General features: G+C 43.5%; 1 protein-coding gene across 1 annotated transcript in view; it reads right to left on the bottom strand.

The window, feature by feature from the left end:
• The window catches only part of LOC136578989 (dynein axonemal heavy chain 5-like), a 363,128-nt gene that overhangs the window by 242,809 nt on the left and 103,023 nt on the right, over positions 1 to 17,296 (bottom strand). The window contains exons 33-35 of the mRNA XM_066579223.1: positions 14,669 to 14,780; positions 13,308 to 13,436; positions 3,890 to 4,089 (exon numbers count right to left, since the gene is read on the bottom strand). Coding sequence (XP_066435320.1) covers positions 3,890 to 4,089; positions 13,308 to 13,436; positions 14,669 to 14,780 — 441 coding nt within the window. The remainder of the gene's footprint in view (positions 1 to 3,889; positions 4,090 to 13,307; positions 13,437 to 14,668; positions 14,781 to 17,296) is intronic.

Here is a 17,296-nt window from a genome sequence, read left to right on the forward strand (position 1 = left end):
GTCTACGCCTCTGTGCCCCATTACCTTGGCAGCAGCCAGTAAAATTCAATGCTGTAGCCTCTCCCGCAGTGCAGATCTCCTACCACTGAGGCTGCAGTTGTGGTTCATCATAACTGCAGTCTGTCATTGCATTGCCCATGATTGATCCAACGGTGTCCCTGGTTGTGGAAGCACGTAGCATCAGGGGACGTAGACCCAATGTCATCATCCTCTGCTGCTCCTATAGAAGCAATGCACAGCACGCCCTGTTCTCCTCATGGTGCAGCTGCAAGCGAGCACCATCTTTGCAGTCTGACTGTGCCAGACTAGTGCAGAGCAGTCCCCTGGTCACGGTCTGGTTCCCGGGTCACGACTTCTGTTCTAGACAGTTGTGGTCCCCATGTCCGTGTCCTAAGTCTTCCTGAGTCTGATCTGTCTTGTGCATTGTGGAACAAAAATAAGAAAAAAAAGTCACGGCACCAGCGGGCCTCACCCCATCCCCAGGCATACAGATTGATTTGATTATAAAGAGGTGCAGGGGTTATAGCTATGTCAGCAATTATTACAAGTTATCCCCTATGCTGATCAGTGGGGAAGGGGTGGGGTCTCCCCACCGATCTTGAGAACTGTGTTCCCATGGGCGCGGTCCTCCTCCCTGAGCAGTTACTGCAGTGTTTTCATTGTGGCAAATTAGGTTACAAAAAAGTCATATGTACCTTCCTCGCATGTAACAGGGGTGCAATTCTAACAAGGTGCCACACCATGTAGCAAGATATTCGTCTTTTTTCACTCAAGCTGGCACTCACATTCCACTCACTTGGGTTGTTAACTGAGCATAAGGGTACGTTCACATGTAGAGGGTTTGGGTGCATCAAGCCCCACACTATTTGGCCTATTTTTGACACAGATCCACAGCCGATTTCAACCTTTCAAGTGAAGGAGTAAAATCTGCACCAGAGATGTGGATTGTGACTCAACGTCTGATGTGGATTTTATGCTCCAGAAAATCTGCATCATATCCGTTCCGTGTGAACTTACTGTAAATCACAGCGATACAATCCATAGCAGAGTCCCCCACACACAGACCATACCGGGGATATTGGGGACAGTTTTGGGCACCGGTACTCAAGGACATATCAGAGCTTGAGAAAGTTCAACGTTGGGCAACTTAAGTAATAAATGGAATGGGTGGACTACAATACCCAGAGAGGTTATCAAAATTTGGGTTATTTACTTTAACAATTCAGTGTGGGTTCCTGAGGTGGAAATCACATCCATAATACTTTCATGAAAGTCTGAGATGGAAATACTGCTTTAAAAATGGGGGGGGGGGGGTTCCAGGACTTTGGTATTGATGAGCTATCCTTAGGTTAGACCATCAACCTTCCTACCAGTGTATGAGTTAGAGAAGCTGACTGATGGCAATGTAATGTATTTACTGTACTGTAGACCTGTTGGCTTGCAGCTCTGGGGTCCTGGGATCAAATATGACTAAGGACTACAGCTGCGTGGACTGTTTATGTTCCCCTGTGTTGGCGTGGATTTCCTCTGAGTACTTTGGTTTCCTCCAACACTCCGAAAACATTCTAATAGGTGAATTTAGAACTTTGGGGCTCCAATGGGGACAAGGCCCATAATATCAAATTATGTAAAGTGCTGCGGAGTGTGTATGCACTATATAGAGGCGATTATAGACCACCGGGAGCATTTCTAATTAAAATAAACAATATTAGAATTTTCTTCTACGAGGATAATTGCCATAGATAGCTTGTGCATTTTAGCTTCATATTGGAGTGGTCAATGCTGATAATTATTTAGCATGAGGATTAGTTGCTATAGCCCCCAAATAGTTTGGTACTACTTGCTCTGAATAAACTTTGTAGGCTAATGGATTGTAGCCATTGAAATAGTTAAGCCTAAGGTGTTATTTTGATGAAAACTAGATTGGCCAGACCTTTTGGACATAAGTTGTTGAGTTTCGTAGAGTTATACTGTAGGTATTTACCAGAGCTTTGGTCTTCATGTTGTGTAAAGGGTATTTTTTTACAGAACCACTACTATAATCATATCTCACCGTCATACGAGTGGTTTACAAAAATGCCAAAAAAATTGAAGAGGAAGAGAAGTGTGCCAAACTTTCTAAAATAAGTAGTTTCTTTAAAAACAGCTGAAAATCAGGATCATCATCTGCCTCTCACAGTACAACATAACAAGGGTCACCAATAGAAGGTCTAAATGTGAGCCTTGGTAGCAATGTACAAAGCTCAATGTAGGAGAGTGTACCAAGTCCAGGTGAAGGCCAATTAAAGAGTAACAGATACAAAGTCAGTCAGAGTCAACCGTACAGTGGAGTCTTATTGAAAGTATTCCAGCAGAGCAACACATAGCAGACAGAGGTCATTATCCCATTACCAAACAAGATGGAAGTATTAAGCACTTCATTACAAGTAATGGTCCATGTTGACCTAAAGGACCATTTCCTCGAGATGGAAGGTGATCCTCTTACTTGGCTTTGCTATTCCCCCAAACATAAAGCTGCCTATTGTGAGCCTCGCTGCTTGTTTGGAGATCGTAAGAAACAGGGATTTGAACCAGCCTGGGCAAAAAGGTATCCTGAAGTGGCAAAGGTTATCATCAAAAATCTAAAGGCATGAAACTTGTCAATCCTGTATAGTTTATGATCAATAGAGATGTGGTAAAACCAAAGATGAGGAAAATAAGAGAAATATAAGAAGAGAAAGTACATTTCGGAGACAAGCCTTACACAGGATTGTTAATGTAACCTTGACAATGGCTATGGCCAACCTTGCTAACGTTATCACAGGGAGAAGCTAGCGGAGGTAAACAATTTAAATTCTCTCCACGTAATTGAATGACTTGCTGAATATGATCCTGTGCTAAGAACTTTTACAGCGACCCCAAAGAACAGTCAGATATCGTAGTCCAAATATACAAAATGAGCTAAGAAATCTTTTGGCAAGCGAAGAAGAAGAGGAGATAGTTTCTGAAATCCAGAAGTCACAGTTCTATTCATTAATAGTGGATGCAACCCAAGACACAGGGAAAGTTGATCAACTAAGACAACTCTTTAGGTACGTCGTCATTGAGACAGACGCAAACTTAGTATTTAAATCCACTAAAGACTAATCAGCTGCTGGCCTTGAATCCACATAGAATACCGTTTGATCAGGGTTTGCTGCAGTCCCTTTTACTGAATTGTTCAAGTCTTACTCAAAACCCCAATAATGGATAATGAAAAACCCAATCTTCTTAAACATATGATTGGTGATCTTTAAAACAAGATGTAATTTCTCACTGAAGGACAGAATGGTTTGAATTCTAAGTATCACCTACTCAAGCTCCATTACTACTATAGCAAATATGTACATGGACCTCTTAAGGACCATTTACATGCAAAGATAATTGTTCAAAAAGTTTTGAGCGATTGTTTTGCATAAACCGCTAATGGACACTAATGTCCATTAGGAGCTTACCACCTTCATTTGCATGTAAATGAGCCTCCACATCTGTATGCAGAAAACAGCAGGTTGTCTGTTCTCTGCATTCAGCTCCTTTGTTCTGCCATGGGGTTGCAAGCTGAATACAATGTAATCAGTGCTCCCATGGAGAATACAGAACCATGGACAGCAAACACAGCATGCGGTCTGTGTTATCTTCTCTCCAGCTGAACAACGGATTTTATGCTCACATAAAAATCATCGTTCAGCCAAAGAGTGAAAGATGGGATCAATTACATACAACGATTATCGCTCAAACAATGGCTTTTGAGCAAATTGTGAGCGATAATCGTTCCATGTAAATGGGCCTTTATTCTTGCAGGCCAATGCATGTATCCTGTTGGAGTAGGAACATTGACATAGGAGTCAGATAGAGAAAATGTGTCACCTACCTGTTACTCATTATAGAACCTAATACCATAAGACTGTCTTCCATCAGCGCTATTTTCTCAGATGTGTCAGATCCCTTCAGCAGAAGTTCTCCTCTTGACTTGAACTGGCTGAAAGTAAACACATGGGCGCTCCATTCATTGATGACATTTTTCAGCTTTGCTTCAATGTCTTTCTCTTTGACAGCACTGATACATATATCCTGCAACATAGAAATGAAGAAGGTCGTCCCTTCAGATTTCAGACATGTTACTGTGATATTTACTCAACATTCAAGTCTTGTATATATAGGCCGACATTCGCACGTAGGAGTCGCAGCAAAAGGCATGCATTGAAGGTACGTAAAAATTGCTTTTTCCTGCACACTCGCGGAAACGAATTGCGATTTCCGCTAGGGGAGGAAAAATTGGAGTATGTTCTATTTTTCTGCGGACTCCATGCGGACGGGTTCCATGGGAGGTGTCCGACCTGCAGCCCATTCACAATTGACATCGTAGATAGTCCACGGGTAACCGCGTCACCACCTAGTGACGACACGGAAAAAACAAACATGTAAGAAAAAATCTGTACTGCGCATGACCAACGGCAAGCGTCTGCGGTCATTCGCAATACAGAAAATGACTGGTACGCAGCCTCTCAGTCAATAGCAAAAGTTGAAAAAGTCCTGGAAGAGCCCTTTAAGGCATGGGGTTCTATCGATGCTATTAGTCATTTCAATGCTTTATGTGGCATTAAAGGGAAGGATGAGTGACGGTATGGAAATGGTCTACAAAAAAAGTATATATAAGATATTGTATGCTATGTACACTGTGTATATATTCACATATTAAACTCGAATGACATTCTGATGAAATATAAGCGTGGCAATAGGGCGCTCACAAAAAGAAGCCAAGCAATGCAACGTTTGATGAACCAATCACTGCCATCGCATTGGTTCATCGAGCGTTGCATTGCTTGGCTGAGCAGCGCTCGAGAACCAATCAGAGTCATAGTTTCCTGGAGGCGGGATTTATTAATCACATAACCAAGAAGTGATCTTCTGTGGGTGGCCGAAGACAGCAAGAAGCACATCATATCTCCGGAGAACTGCAGTAGGGACCTGAATACAGCCTGCTAGGTAATGTATTCCTTTTTTTTTAAAATTGTAATGTAACTAGGGCTTATTTTCAGGGTAGAACTTATATTTCAAACCTTCCCTGAAAATCCCCAAAAATTGGGTAGGATTTATTTTTAGGGTAGCTCTTATTTTCTGGAAAACTGGGTAACTATCCAATACATCCATGATCCAAATTAAGTAAAAGGATAATAGTAATTCATACGAATGTTAAAGAAACATGTGCAGAGAGGGATGCTATTGTATATCCACCAACAAGAGAGTCTGTATTGTATATCTGTCAAAGGTGGTTTCCCATCTAATAAAGTGATGGCATAAGACCGAACACCAATCCTGAGCGCTGTGCCCACTTCACTATTAGGCTAGGTTCACGCAGGGCGAATTTGTCACGGAAATTCCGTGTGGAACTTCGCTGCGGCAAGTCCGCCTGTGGCTGCTAATCCCGAAGTTAGCCAGCCATGTGAACGAGATTTGTCAAAAATCTGGTCCACACGGGACGGCCATTCCGTCGCGGCAAAGCTGACGCTGCGGCGTGGATTCCCCAGCCTCAGCATGTCTGTTTTTTTTCCATTGCGGCCGTGCTGCTTTCTATGCGAGTGCTGGCCACAATGGAAAAGCATGTGGCCAAGCAGCTCCAAAACCTGCGGCAAAGTGCTGTAGGTTTTGAAAATGCACTTTCCCGGTGGAAATCTCGCGTTTTTTCGCTGCATCAAAAGCGCAAGAATTCCGGTGGGATTCAGATTAGGTCCCCTGTACAGTGGTGCTCCGGTCACCCGCTATGTAGGGAGCTGCACAAGTGAATGCGTTCAGATGCAGTTCTCGCATGGCCAGGAAACCATTGAAACTGCTGTGAAGTCTTATAAAGGAACACAGAGCTACAAGCCAATCCAGCCGTGCATCCCCTTCATTCTCAGGATCAGTGAAGGCGCCGGAGGTTGGACCCCCACCGATGGTAGTGATGGCATAACCAAGCGATAGGACATCACTTTACAAGATGAGAATGGTCTTCCTTTGAACTCCTTACATCGTTATACTCTCTGATCATCAAATCTCTTTGCTAAAAAGTGGATTTGATCTAGCAGAAGTGATTAATATTTCAATGATGGTCCAGGTTGAAATGAATAGCATTATTCATGCTCACAGACACCTCCCAAAACACTGCACATTCCTCTTTCGCTAACAGTTGTTAGATACCGGGACATGCTGATAGGTGGCTCAATAAATCTAAACTTCAGAGAATCGGAACAATGGAAACCATATCAGTTGGCCAACAGAAGATTAAGTGCCAAGTCCACTGCCAAGGAACCGATAAACAGCATTGTGTTCGAGCGGTAAATCGTCTTAGGACAATTCATGTCATAACTTGGCTGCCATGATCGCCTAGAGACTGCTGATAGTAAATAATGGCAAAATACTATATAGCTGCTGACTACTACTAAATGGGAGACACAAATCTTCTGCTTGGGGGTTGGTTCAGGTTAGGTTCACACTGCATTCAGGTATTATGTTCGGTGGGGCCGCCTGTAATGTGGCACTGAAGGTATGCCCAAGACTTCTGCAGCTCTAGGTCTACGCAAGGGCAGATGGTCATTGACTAAAAAATGCCAAGTATTTACCTGAAAGCATTGCGGAATAATTTGCGCAGAGGGGGGCGGGAGCTCAGAGCACTGCTCCCGGCTCTTCCTGCCTCCTCCCCCTGCAGAGAGGGTCGGCGTGAATACTCGGACGATATACGGTCGTCTGAATAAGCCCTTAGAGGTCATTGCTAAAAATTATAAAAGTAATTGAAGAATTCTCCATTCAGTCCAGTGTGAGTATTAATACATATATTTAATAATGGATGATCAGCAAGAAGATAACTCGCCCTTCCCCGTGTTCCGTATTCGGGGATTCAGGTTTCCAAAAATATTGAAGAATATAGAACTTTAAATGTTTTCATTATTTATTAGCTAAATTAGTTAAATCTGTTCTCCACCCATGACTACTATATTTGATGATTAGTAAGCCAATCTGGATTAATAGAAATCTCTCTAGTACAGGAGACGCAATAAATAGGAAAATAGTGTGGAGAGTCATCCATCTGAAGACTAAAATGGGTTATTTTACCCCTTAGTGAAAATATAGTCTTTTTATGTCCTGCCTTTGCAGGACAAGTATGGAAGGAGACAGCGCTGCTATCTCCTTCCATACATCGCAGGTGTCAGCTGTCTATTACAGCTGACACCTGCGGGCAACAGTCCCGTTCAACCATGCGCCCGACTTTTAACCCTTTAAATGCTGCTGTCAAGTCTGACAGCAGCATTTAAATCCCACGAACGATGTTCGAGGGTCCCATATGCCCCCCCCCCCCCCCCGCGCGGTGAAAGAGAGAGAGCTGTCAATCATTGGCTGGAGGGCGGAATGGGTGTGGTCATACTGTAGCTCATGAATATGCAGGACTACTTCTGTGTCTGGCTGCTACTAATAAAATGCAAGTTTCTCCAAAACTCCTACACAGATCCACGCAGCAGGCTTATCACTGTAATCAGCGTGACGGGCACTACATAATGGTGCTCTCAGTGAGGACTGCAAAAACATATATACACCATGTAATGTAAAAATTGCTATAAACCCAAGGGTGCGTCTATTGGGAGTAGATACTTTTTACAAGGTTGGTAAGTCAAAAATTAGCAATTATGAGGGCACTGTGCGTGGCTAGAAAATAACTTTTACATTTACAGATTAGGGGAGACCCCCCCCCCCCCAGGGGAGACCCCCCCCCCCCCCCCAATTACCACAAGCTACATAAAAGCTCTGGAGAAGTAGATTTTGCAGGTGTAGTATGCCTGCTTAGACCAAAGAGCAAAATATAAAGTTTTGAAAATATGGAAACCCCATTCTAAAAAGTATCTACTCCCAATATAGCATTGGGTGGGTCGATGGTTGGGGGGTATGATATGCAGTTTTGTGGGAAATGTTTTAGTTGAAGTTTTAATTCATTCATTTGAATTCCTGCTTTCTCTGTTCAGAGGTCCAGCAGGCGGTCCCATCAGTGACTGACAGCGATCTTTCTGGCTGGGCCGCCCACTGGACCGCTTAACATAAAAGGAACACAATACAACTATGGAGTTTCCCCGAAAATAAGACAGTGTCTTATATTAATTTTTGCTCAAAAAGGTTTAACTTTTTTACATGTATAGCTGCCTGGACACTATTTAAATTGACTTTCTTAATTAACTGTTAGCAGGGCTTAATTTTGGAGTAGGGCTTATATTTTAAGCATCCTCAAAAAGCCTGAAAAATCATTTTGCATCCTCAAAAATTCAGGAAAATCATGTTATGTCTTATTTTCAGGGTATGTCTTATTTTCAGGGAAATAGAGTGTTTTCCCACAAGACTATATCAATCTGCTCAGCCTCCTCCGGGCTACACCATGCTGCCCGTCAGTAGGACTGCAGGTACAATGTGACAAGCTCCCTTTAAGAAAATTAGCAATATTTCTCTCAAAACCTGAGATCAGTTTCATTTTGTATATAGAAATTGAGAAATGACCGCGGCGGCCAGTATATCGCCATCACACCTTTACCTGCATGATGAGCAACGCTGTTCATACTGTGAAAGACTAGAACATTCCTACTGTTCCAGATCCTTTTAATTATGTGTTTGATACATTCAAGTCACAGCCGCCATGTAATTTATTTTAAGTGCGCAGGGCTATTTGCATGGCTAATTGAAGTAGAAAAAAAACGGAGTATGCTGTACTTAAGAAGAGAAGCTACGCCGTGCACACACAAATGAAGGGCTCTGGCGCCCATGCACGCTCGTTTGTAAATTAATATAAATATTCATATAACAATTACATCTCCGCATGGTTTCAGTTATAGATAGCTGTACTTCACCTCGCGCAGAACTAAACTAATTGATATTAAAGACGAAATGCCACCTGCAAATAAGACTGCTTCTCCGAAGCTGCGCACGTCTGCGGGCTCCCCGGCTCCACAGATGACTGCTTTCATCCTTCTCCATGTTATGTTACCTACTGATGTCTTGGGGTGCTTCTGCGCGGACATCTCTGCGCCACAATGATATCCCTATGGGGCCTCGTGATACAATTCGTCTTTATTCAAAACCGCAAGATTCAATTCAGCAGCAGAAAAGCTTTCTACTGCAGAATGAAGGACGTCCTAAAGAATTGTTGTTGTGGATTTCTAACACACAGGAGATGGAATTCTGCAATTAAAGTCTGTGTAAAAAAATGCAAGCAATTCCGCAAGACGTTCCACAGTTAAAACGCAGCAAAATCGACTGTGTTTGATAAAATCTGCATCTGGGCTGCACCCCGAGACCTATTCTGTCTTGGGTGAAAGCACTCTTAGGGTGCATTCACACGAGCGTGTGCACTGCTCTGAAGCTCTTTTAGCAGCCGCGGATTTAAAATCCCCACCTGCTGAAAAGGCTGTATTTGATTGGCTGAGCGCTCAGCCAATCACAGGCAACTCTCAGCCATTCATTGAATGACAGCTGAGTGCTGCCTGTGATTGGTCATAGCACTCAGCCAATCACAGGCAACCCTTCATTCAATAAATGGCTGAGAGCTGCCTGTGATTGGCTGAGTGCTCAGCCAATCAGATACAGCCCTTTCAGCAGGTGGGGATTTTAAATCCCCGCCTGCTGAAAGAGCTTCACAGCAGTGCAGGGAGAAGACAGGCTAGAGGTGCCCTAGCCCCAGCAGCTGAGGAAAGGGGAGTATACATTTTGTATACAGTGCTGTCACAGTGTTCAGTGACAAGGGCGACTCCCCACTGGGGAATATTGACACGCACCACGGACCTATGGTGCACGCATGTCCTATGTTTTGCAGGTACTGTGTTTGCACACCTGTAAAACACGGACAAGTGAACACACCTTAGGGAACCAATAGTTCTAATAGGAGCGAGTTTTTGTGCGCACAGCTGTACGCACATAAACATGCTCATGTGAATCCAGCCTTAGCATGCACCACATTACATTGACAGCCTTCAGGAAGCATGAAGTGGCCTTATACTAATACAGCTTTAAGATAAAGTATGTGAACCCTTTGGAATTATCTGGATTTCTACATTGATTACTAATAAAATGTGGCCTGATTGTATCTAAGGGGCCCTTCAGCTGGCTCACCGTGAGCCACATTACGAATGCCAATCAACATCATCAGCATTTATTTGAAATGTCTTCAGCACAAACCGATGGAGGATGAACATTATAAACCCCTTAAAGACATGGCCTATTTTGGGCATGAGGACGTGACGATTTTTGGGGGATTTTTTTCAAGGGTAAGAATTTGTCTGCTGGAGGGATAAGGCTCAGTTCTTTATCCTGCAAAGACTACAGTGAGTTTTAATATCATTATTAATGGAGAGCCATCAGGTCATTTAACCCCTTAAAGCTCCATGAAGTACAGTTGCGTCATGGAGGGTGGGGGTTGGTATGGAGCTGGATTGGGGGTCGATCCCACACCATACAATGCAGGTGTTGTTTGCCATGGGAACCCATTGGTACCTTGTGATCGCGCTAGGGGTGCTGATGGATTACAGAAGGATTCCCCTTTCTCTGTCATCTGCTTACATGCTGCAGTTGCTATTGATTGTGGCATGTAAGGGGTTAAACTGCTAAGATCGGAGGTTTTTCTGCATCTGGCTGTTAGAGCAGAACCCGGGCCATCAGTCAGCCAACCAACGACTTAAAAAGATTTATGTGCAGGTTTACAGCCCATTAGTGAGGTCAGTGATGTATAAGCTCATCGGGAATCCTACATCAAGGCATTGAAGGGGTTGTCCTTAGGATAGGGAAGAACCTGCTAATTGGTGGAGGGACTCCACAAATCCAGAGTTCCCACCTTCAGCACTTCCTGTAATCTTGGCACCACCACTCCATCCAGTTCAATGGGACCGCTTAGATAGCCGAATACTATCCTTCAATTATACATAGCAGGAATTACCTACAATCTACACCTCTTACTACAAAGAGCAAATCTAATAGTCACAAATGGATGGATAAGCCAATCTATATTTCCCAGTCTGGGTCTGAATCTGGTTGGCTATAAGCAATCTGATTAGTGGTAGGTCTATAGCTCAATGAGTTTCTCACTGATGCTATGTAATGCAGGTAATTGCTGGCCGAGGAAAATTGGAGAAGTATCGTATTTTTTGCTCTTTGAGGGTGGATTCAGACGAGTCTTTATGTGAGCACAAAACCACGCTTCTATTAGAACCATTGGTTCCCTATGGTGTGTTCACATGTCTGTTATACAGGCGTGCAAATGCATGTACCTGTAAAAGATAGGACATGCATGCACCATAGGTCTGTGGTGCGTGTCAATATTCCCCACAGGGAATATTGACACGCACTGTCACAGCACTCAGTGACAAGGGTACTCCCCGCAGGGAGTAAAGAATCCCCTGCCACAGCTGTCATAAATGTGACAGCTGTGACAGAGGATCACGATATTCTCCCATTGCTTTCAATGGTAAAACAACCGAAAAAAACTTTTTACAGCTGCGCTTCAATACAGACCCTTAAAGATTTAGGGAATGAGCTACTAGAAACACCAGTTCATAGTAAGCTAAGTTTTATTCCCCAAAAAAGCATACATCAAGATAAAGATAAAAATGGGTTTAAATGAATAAGCAACGCGTTTCTGCGCAGCTGTAAAAAGTTTTTTCGGTTGTTTTACCATTACATTATCCCCATTGTTTGTAAGAACTTTGGGGTATCTTTTGTGCTGCCGCTCTCCGGAAAGACATGGATGTGTAATATCAGATGCACATATATATATGTTTTTTTTGGATATTACGAAAGACCCCACATTAAAGAAATTCCTGAAAGGCAAACTTGGATTCTAGGTGTAGGCGGGACACAAAAGCTTTTGTTGCTCCGCTTGACACCCGGTAAGTAGGATACTGATAATATCTACTATATATACATTTTTTTTCCGTGGACATGGCGCTCTCCCTAATTTGTGTTTCCATTGCTTTCAATGGAACTTGCGCTTCTGTAGCCTCATTGAAAGCAATGGGCTGCAGGCTGTATCTGATTGGCTAAGCGCTCAGCCAATCACAGGCTGCGCTTGGCTATTCATTGAATTCACAGTGCTGTCCAAGTGTTCAGTGACAAGGGGCTCCACGCGGGGAATATTTACATGGCAGCGGTGGAGAGGTGAGTATAAATAATTATTTTATTTTATTTTGCACAAACAAGGGATGATTTTCAGGGAAGAGCTTATATTTCAAGCCCTTCCCTGAAAATCAGTGCAGGGGTTGCTGGCATCCTATTGCTTTCAATGGGGCTGCCGACAGCAGCCACGGCCCGATTGAAAACGATACTGCACGGACCTGCATTCACACAAGTTTGTGCACGTACGTGGATGCGCGGTTTTTTGCGCAACTATGTACGCATATGCTCATCTGAATGCACCCTAAGGCGCACTTTTCTTTCCCCCAAAGTGGAGGAAAAAAGTAAGTGTATCTTATACAGTGAACGTATCGAAATTCAAGGTTTCTGGCCCAATCGCGAGTTTAACCCATGATCCTGCAAACTAATTTGCAGTTGCACAAAGAAACTCACAATGATGCGAACAAACGCGCAATAATTTACTTGTACCGGTGATTGGTTGTGAGAACCGTCAGGAACTGCTGCTGCTTCCCCGCCTCCCCCAATTGGATTCTTCCCTTCCTGGGCCCATACACAAGTGCTGCCATCATGGAGCTCCGGTGTTTCAGAGCTCTGCTCCGTCGATGGCATTACCCCCTGCACTGTCCCTGTCTGAGTTAAAATTTTTTCTCTATTTTCCCTCTTCTAAAACGGGGTTGCGTCTTACCGTCCGATGCGTCTTATAGAGGGAAAAATACGGTAATTGGCAGACCGGCTACCATGTAAATGACCTGGAGACGTCTACTGATAAACCGGTGTTGTACCATGGCAGGGCCGAGGGCGTCCACTGAGGGACAGGAAGGAAGCAGATTCTAGAAGCAGTGCACCCTTCTTCAGACGCCCGTGACTGAAAATCACTAGCGCAAAACGGGATGAAACTAAACCAATGATTTCTATGGTTTAGTTTTCACTAGCGGGATTCTCGCCGTTAACGGTACGCATGAGAAAAGATAGGACTTGCCTTATCTTTCTATAGGGCAGGACCTATTTTCCATTTTGCTCTTGGCACGCCATAGCTCGGAGTTTGAATAACCAAAAAAACGGTTCATGTGCTAATATGCTGTGTAGTGGCGAGTGTATTAGCGCATGCGCCCATCTGTTTAAGCTCTTGCGTTGACGCAATTTGCCCTGCCACCAACCTCAATATCCTCTTTGAATTTTAGCAATGATGCTTCCATTATATTCTTCAGGGAAAAGCTTTCGGATTCCACATCAAAACTGTGGCCCGTAAGTTGGGATATTCGGTCCCAGTGTCTCTTCATCATTGCCTAGAGAGGGAAAAACAACACTAAATTAAATGGATACCGGCCAATAAATACAGTAAAAACACTATAACACCGAGCAGAACAGCACACACATGGGGATACTACAGATCTGAACAGTCCAAATTGTAAAATTCAAGATCTGTGTGCAAAAAGTCCCTTTATATCTCCTGTAAGCTGTGAGAATGGTGGTAATGAAAGTAATGCAGCGGGGAGGATGTAGCATGTGTGCCGACTGCTGTAATTTGTTAGAGCCATAATATAATAACCCATCCGAAACCACTAATAAAATACACCAGAATGCAAGGAAAATTGGTCGTGGCTTTCAGATGTCATTGTTGCCAGGACTTTGCATTTTCCAGGGAAGTCAAAACCATCAGTAGTAAATCATGCTCACTTGTAATGTGCCATCGGAGGATTTACTTGGAGGCTTTTTAGTAAGGCTAGCTATACACATTAAGTATTTGCCAAGTCCACCAATTTTGACCAGACCAGACCGATCCAGCGCCATACAAATCCCTCAATTGGATTTCAACTTCCAGATCATGCTAAGAGATAAGCCTGACCATCAGTGACCAAGCTGAGTATGCATGTAGGGTGTCAGACAAGATAGCTAATGATCGAGCATGCATTAGGTCAACAGCTATCTAATGAGTATGGCCATATTAAAGGCCCATTTACACGAAGCGATGATCACTTTAAAAATAAAAATTAAAAAAACGCTAAAAGGCGATCGTTTTAGCAATAACCGTTGCATCTAAATGCGCGCCCATCATGCACTTTTCGTGCATTGCTAGCTGGTCGCTAAATTCAGTCTAACCTAAAAATTGGCCTTCGGCCTTATCAGCAGTTCTCCACAGGTAGTGCTGCTAGCATGGTTTCCCGTCAGAGAACAAAGGAACTGAAAGCTGATAAGAGCCCTCGGGCTATTGGCTGCTTTCAGCTAAGGCTTCATTTGCATGCTTAATTGCTCTTAAGTAGCTGAGCAGCTACTTAAAAGTTTATGCAAAATGCTCACTCAAACTGTCGTTTGAGCGATCATTGGGCCATGTAAATGGGCCTTAAGAAGGCTGACCTATCAATGTAAGTGAGTAATATGCTTACTATCTTACCTAATTACAAGATTACCTAGATCTCGGAACAAATGGCTAGAAGTAAATTAAGAGCAAATAATGTTTCCCTGCAGCTATTTAGGCCTCTAGTAACAACAACATTTGGGAGGACAAGGGATTTCGTACTTTATTTGACATCATTTCAAGCAGAGGGCAGCTCTCACTGAAGTCATCAATCTTGGTCTTCAAGTCATTAAATGCTTGCCATTCCTTCAATGCTTTTGGCAACTTGCGAATTCTAATACGAGGGGGGAAATACACTTTATTAGTTATGACAAACATTATTCTGCAGCGTGTTCAGTGTCATCATATTTCTCTTCTAAATCATTTACTGCAGGCAAACATTGCACAGTATAGATTTATTAAAACCAACTAAATATTAAGACAACCGAAGTAAAAGGGCTTCCAGAAAAGGCTTCTCACTTGAAGAAGAAATTTATGGAGAAAACATTTTTCTTCTTGTATAATTAATTGGATGCAGTAATAAAAATCTAATTAATCTGATCAACTGCAGAGTCACATTATTCATCATTGCCTAGGACATGTTTCTTAGAAAGCCTAAAGTTCCTGAATTGTTTGTGTATCCCCTCACAGAGCAGAGAACAGCCCAGCACTGGGTTAGTGCAGCGCTTGCAGGCGCCATGTAAAGGTCCCCCTTCACTAGCCAAGTACTATGGCAAGGAAGGGGCTCACCACGGCACTGTGGGTGCCATGTTTGTGAAGCCCAATGTGGAGCTGCTGGGGAAGTTCTGGCCCCTCTATGATGTGGGCGGTGATGTGGCTAGCAAATCACCGCCTGGAAGAATAGCCCATTAGTAGGGCTGGTGTGTGAGGGAGGGAGGTTCCGCCTTTCCTTCTCTGGAGTAAGCCAGAAGGCTAAAGTTCTAGACACAAGGAGGTGCAAGATATACAAAGTCAGAGCTGACAAGGAACTGTGTGTGGAGCCACCAGCCAGAGAGAGCAGAATTAGTGCAACAATGCATGTGCTGTTTGACAGTACACAGGACTTGGCCCCAGGACTGTGTGAGGGGGCAATAGTAGCAGCAGTGACAGCACACAGAAATTTGTGACATGGTGGCCATTATTATTGGAGAGCAGCCTGGACAACACTGAGCCCCAGCTGGGGAGTAGCACAGGCTTTAGCAGAAAGGTCCTGATGACCAGGGTCAAAGTTAGAGAACGAAAGGCACTGATGACTGGAGCCAAAGATGGCAGATTAAAAGGCCCTAAGGACCAGAGGGCTGAAGGTTCAAGGGACTGAGTAGCTGTGTTATAGCCCAAGTGTAGAGGGGGCAGTTGGATCAGAATGGTGTTGGCCAGTGTCTACTCACCAGCACACATAAGTTAAGTTTAGCCTCAATAAGGTGTTTGCAGACCTATGGAGTTTAGAGGTTTGCAGACCTGTAATAGTAGGAATGGGTTCATACATGGGAATGTTATTCATGTGTTACCTAGCATATGATATATATGTTTTAAGGGCGAAGTAAATCTACCTGTATTATAAAAGAGGGAATGTGACATAGCCGGGGAGAGACAGATATTTTGTTTACATGAGGGCTGGCTACGATGTTGTGCATTTCGGTGGAGAGAAGCGGCCCTAGTGGGTTGAGACAATGTATAAGCTAAGTGCAGCAAAGTTGAGTACGGCCAATGGCTAGCTGAAGTGAGTAGGTACATTACTGCGACACGGCCCAAGTCAATGTTCTGAAACACTGAGGCCTTATTCACACAAGCGTTTTTACACAGCCACGATAAAAAAAAAATCACGACCGTCAGAAGCTTTGGATTCCAATGCATTCATTCAGATGGTCGATTATTTGTCGCGTAAAAATGTCTGCCCGGCAAAGATAGGACATCGGCGACTGCATACACTGGCCAATGTTTATATGCGGCCAGAAAACATAGTTCTAGCTCTGTCTTTCGGCTGTGATCAGCTGGCGGCTCCCATAAGCTTCTATAGGAGCTGCCAGCAAAGGGAGGGGGAGGGAGTTTAGCAGCGGCTAGTGCTATTAAAACATGTCAAGTGGCCCTATTTAACTAATAGGAGCCATGCTGAGGATTTATGCCAGCCGAAGGAACTCTGGGCTGTGACGTATTTACATTGCGCCCGGCCATGTGAACGGACAAGAAAACGCTAATCTTAGCTGCGACCTGGTCGCGTCCTTTTATCATTCGTGCATTTTAAGACAGCGATGCGGCTGGTGTAACAGCGCATTGCCAGTATGAATGAGGTCTTAGCATAACGGCATAGCAATAGAGAGAGAGGTTTCCAGTAGAATGTTCTAGTGCAAACAGCGAATGTTATTTCCGGTTATGTAACATTCAAGTAATTCAAAGTGTCCTTTAGGTTTGCAAATGAGTCACGGTTATGAATTATAGACTACAATTACAAATCAAATTAGGAAATATGATTTATGAGCGAATTACGTGCTACAAATTACAGATCATGAATTCAGATTAGATCCCAAATGTTTTTATGCAGATAATTTTATGAATTGCGGTAATTAACGCTTTATGTACAGTCTTACTGTTTTTACATAGTTTTCCTTTTATGTTCTTCCTTCTTCCCTTTTCTCCCTTTTTATGGTTTTACCTACCGTATGTCTTTTTGATATTATCTGATAGTGTAACTAGTGCTCTCCCCCTCAAATCTGAGGAAGGGGCACGAGCCGAAACACGTAACATCAGCTGGTGTTTATAATGAAGAAGATTCAAGTTGTAGCTCCGATCTCTATTGTGGATTATTAAGAGTTA

Source organism: Eleutherodactylus coqui, chromosome 9 (genome assembly GCF_035609145.1).
Source record: "Eleutherodactylus coqui strain aEleCoq1 chromosome 9, aEleCoq1.hap1, whole genome shotgun sequence".
Lineage (NCBI taxonomy): Eukaryota > Metazoa > Chordata > Amphibia > Anura > Eleutherodactylidae > Eleutherodactylus > Eleutherodactylus coqui.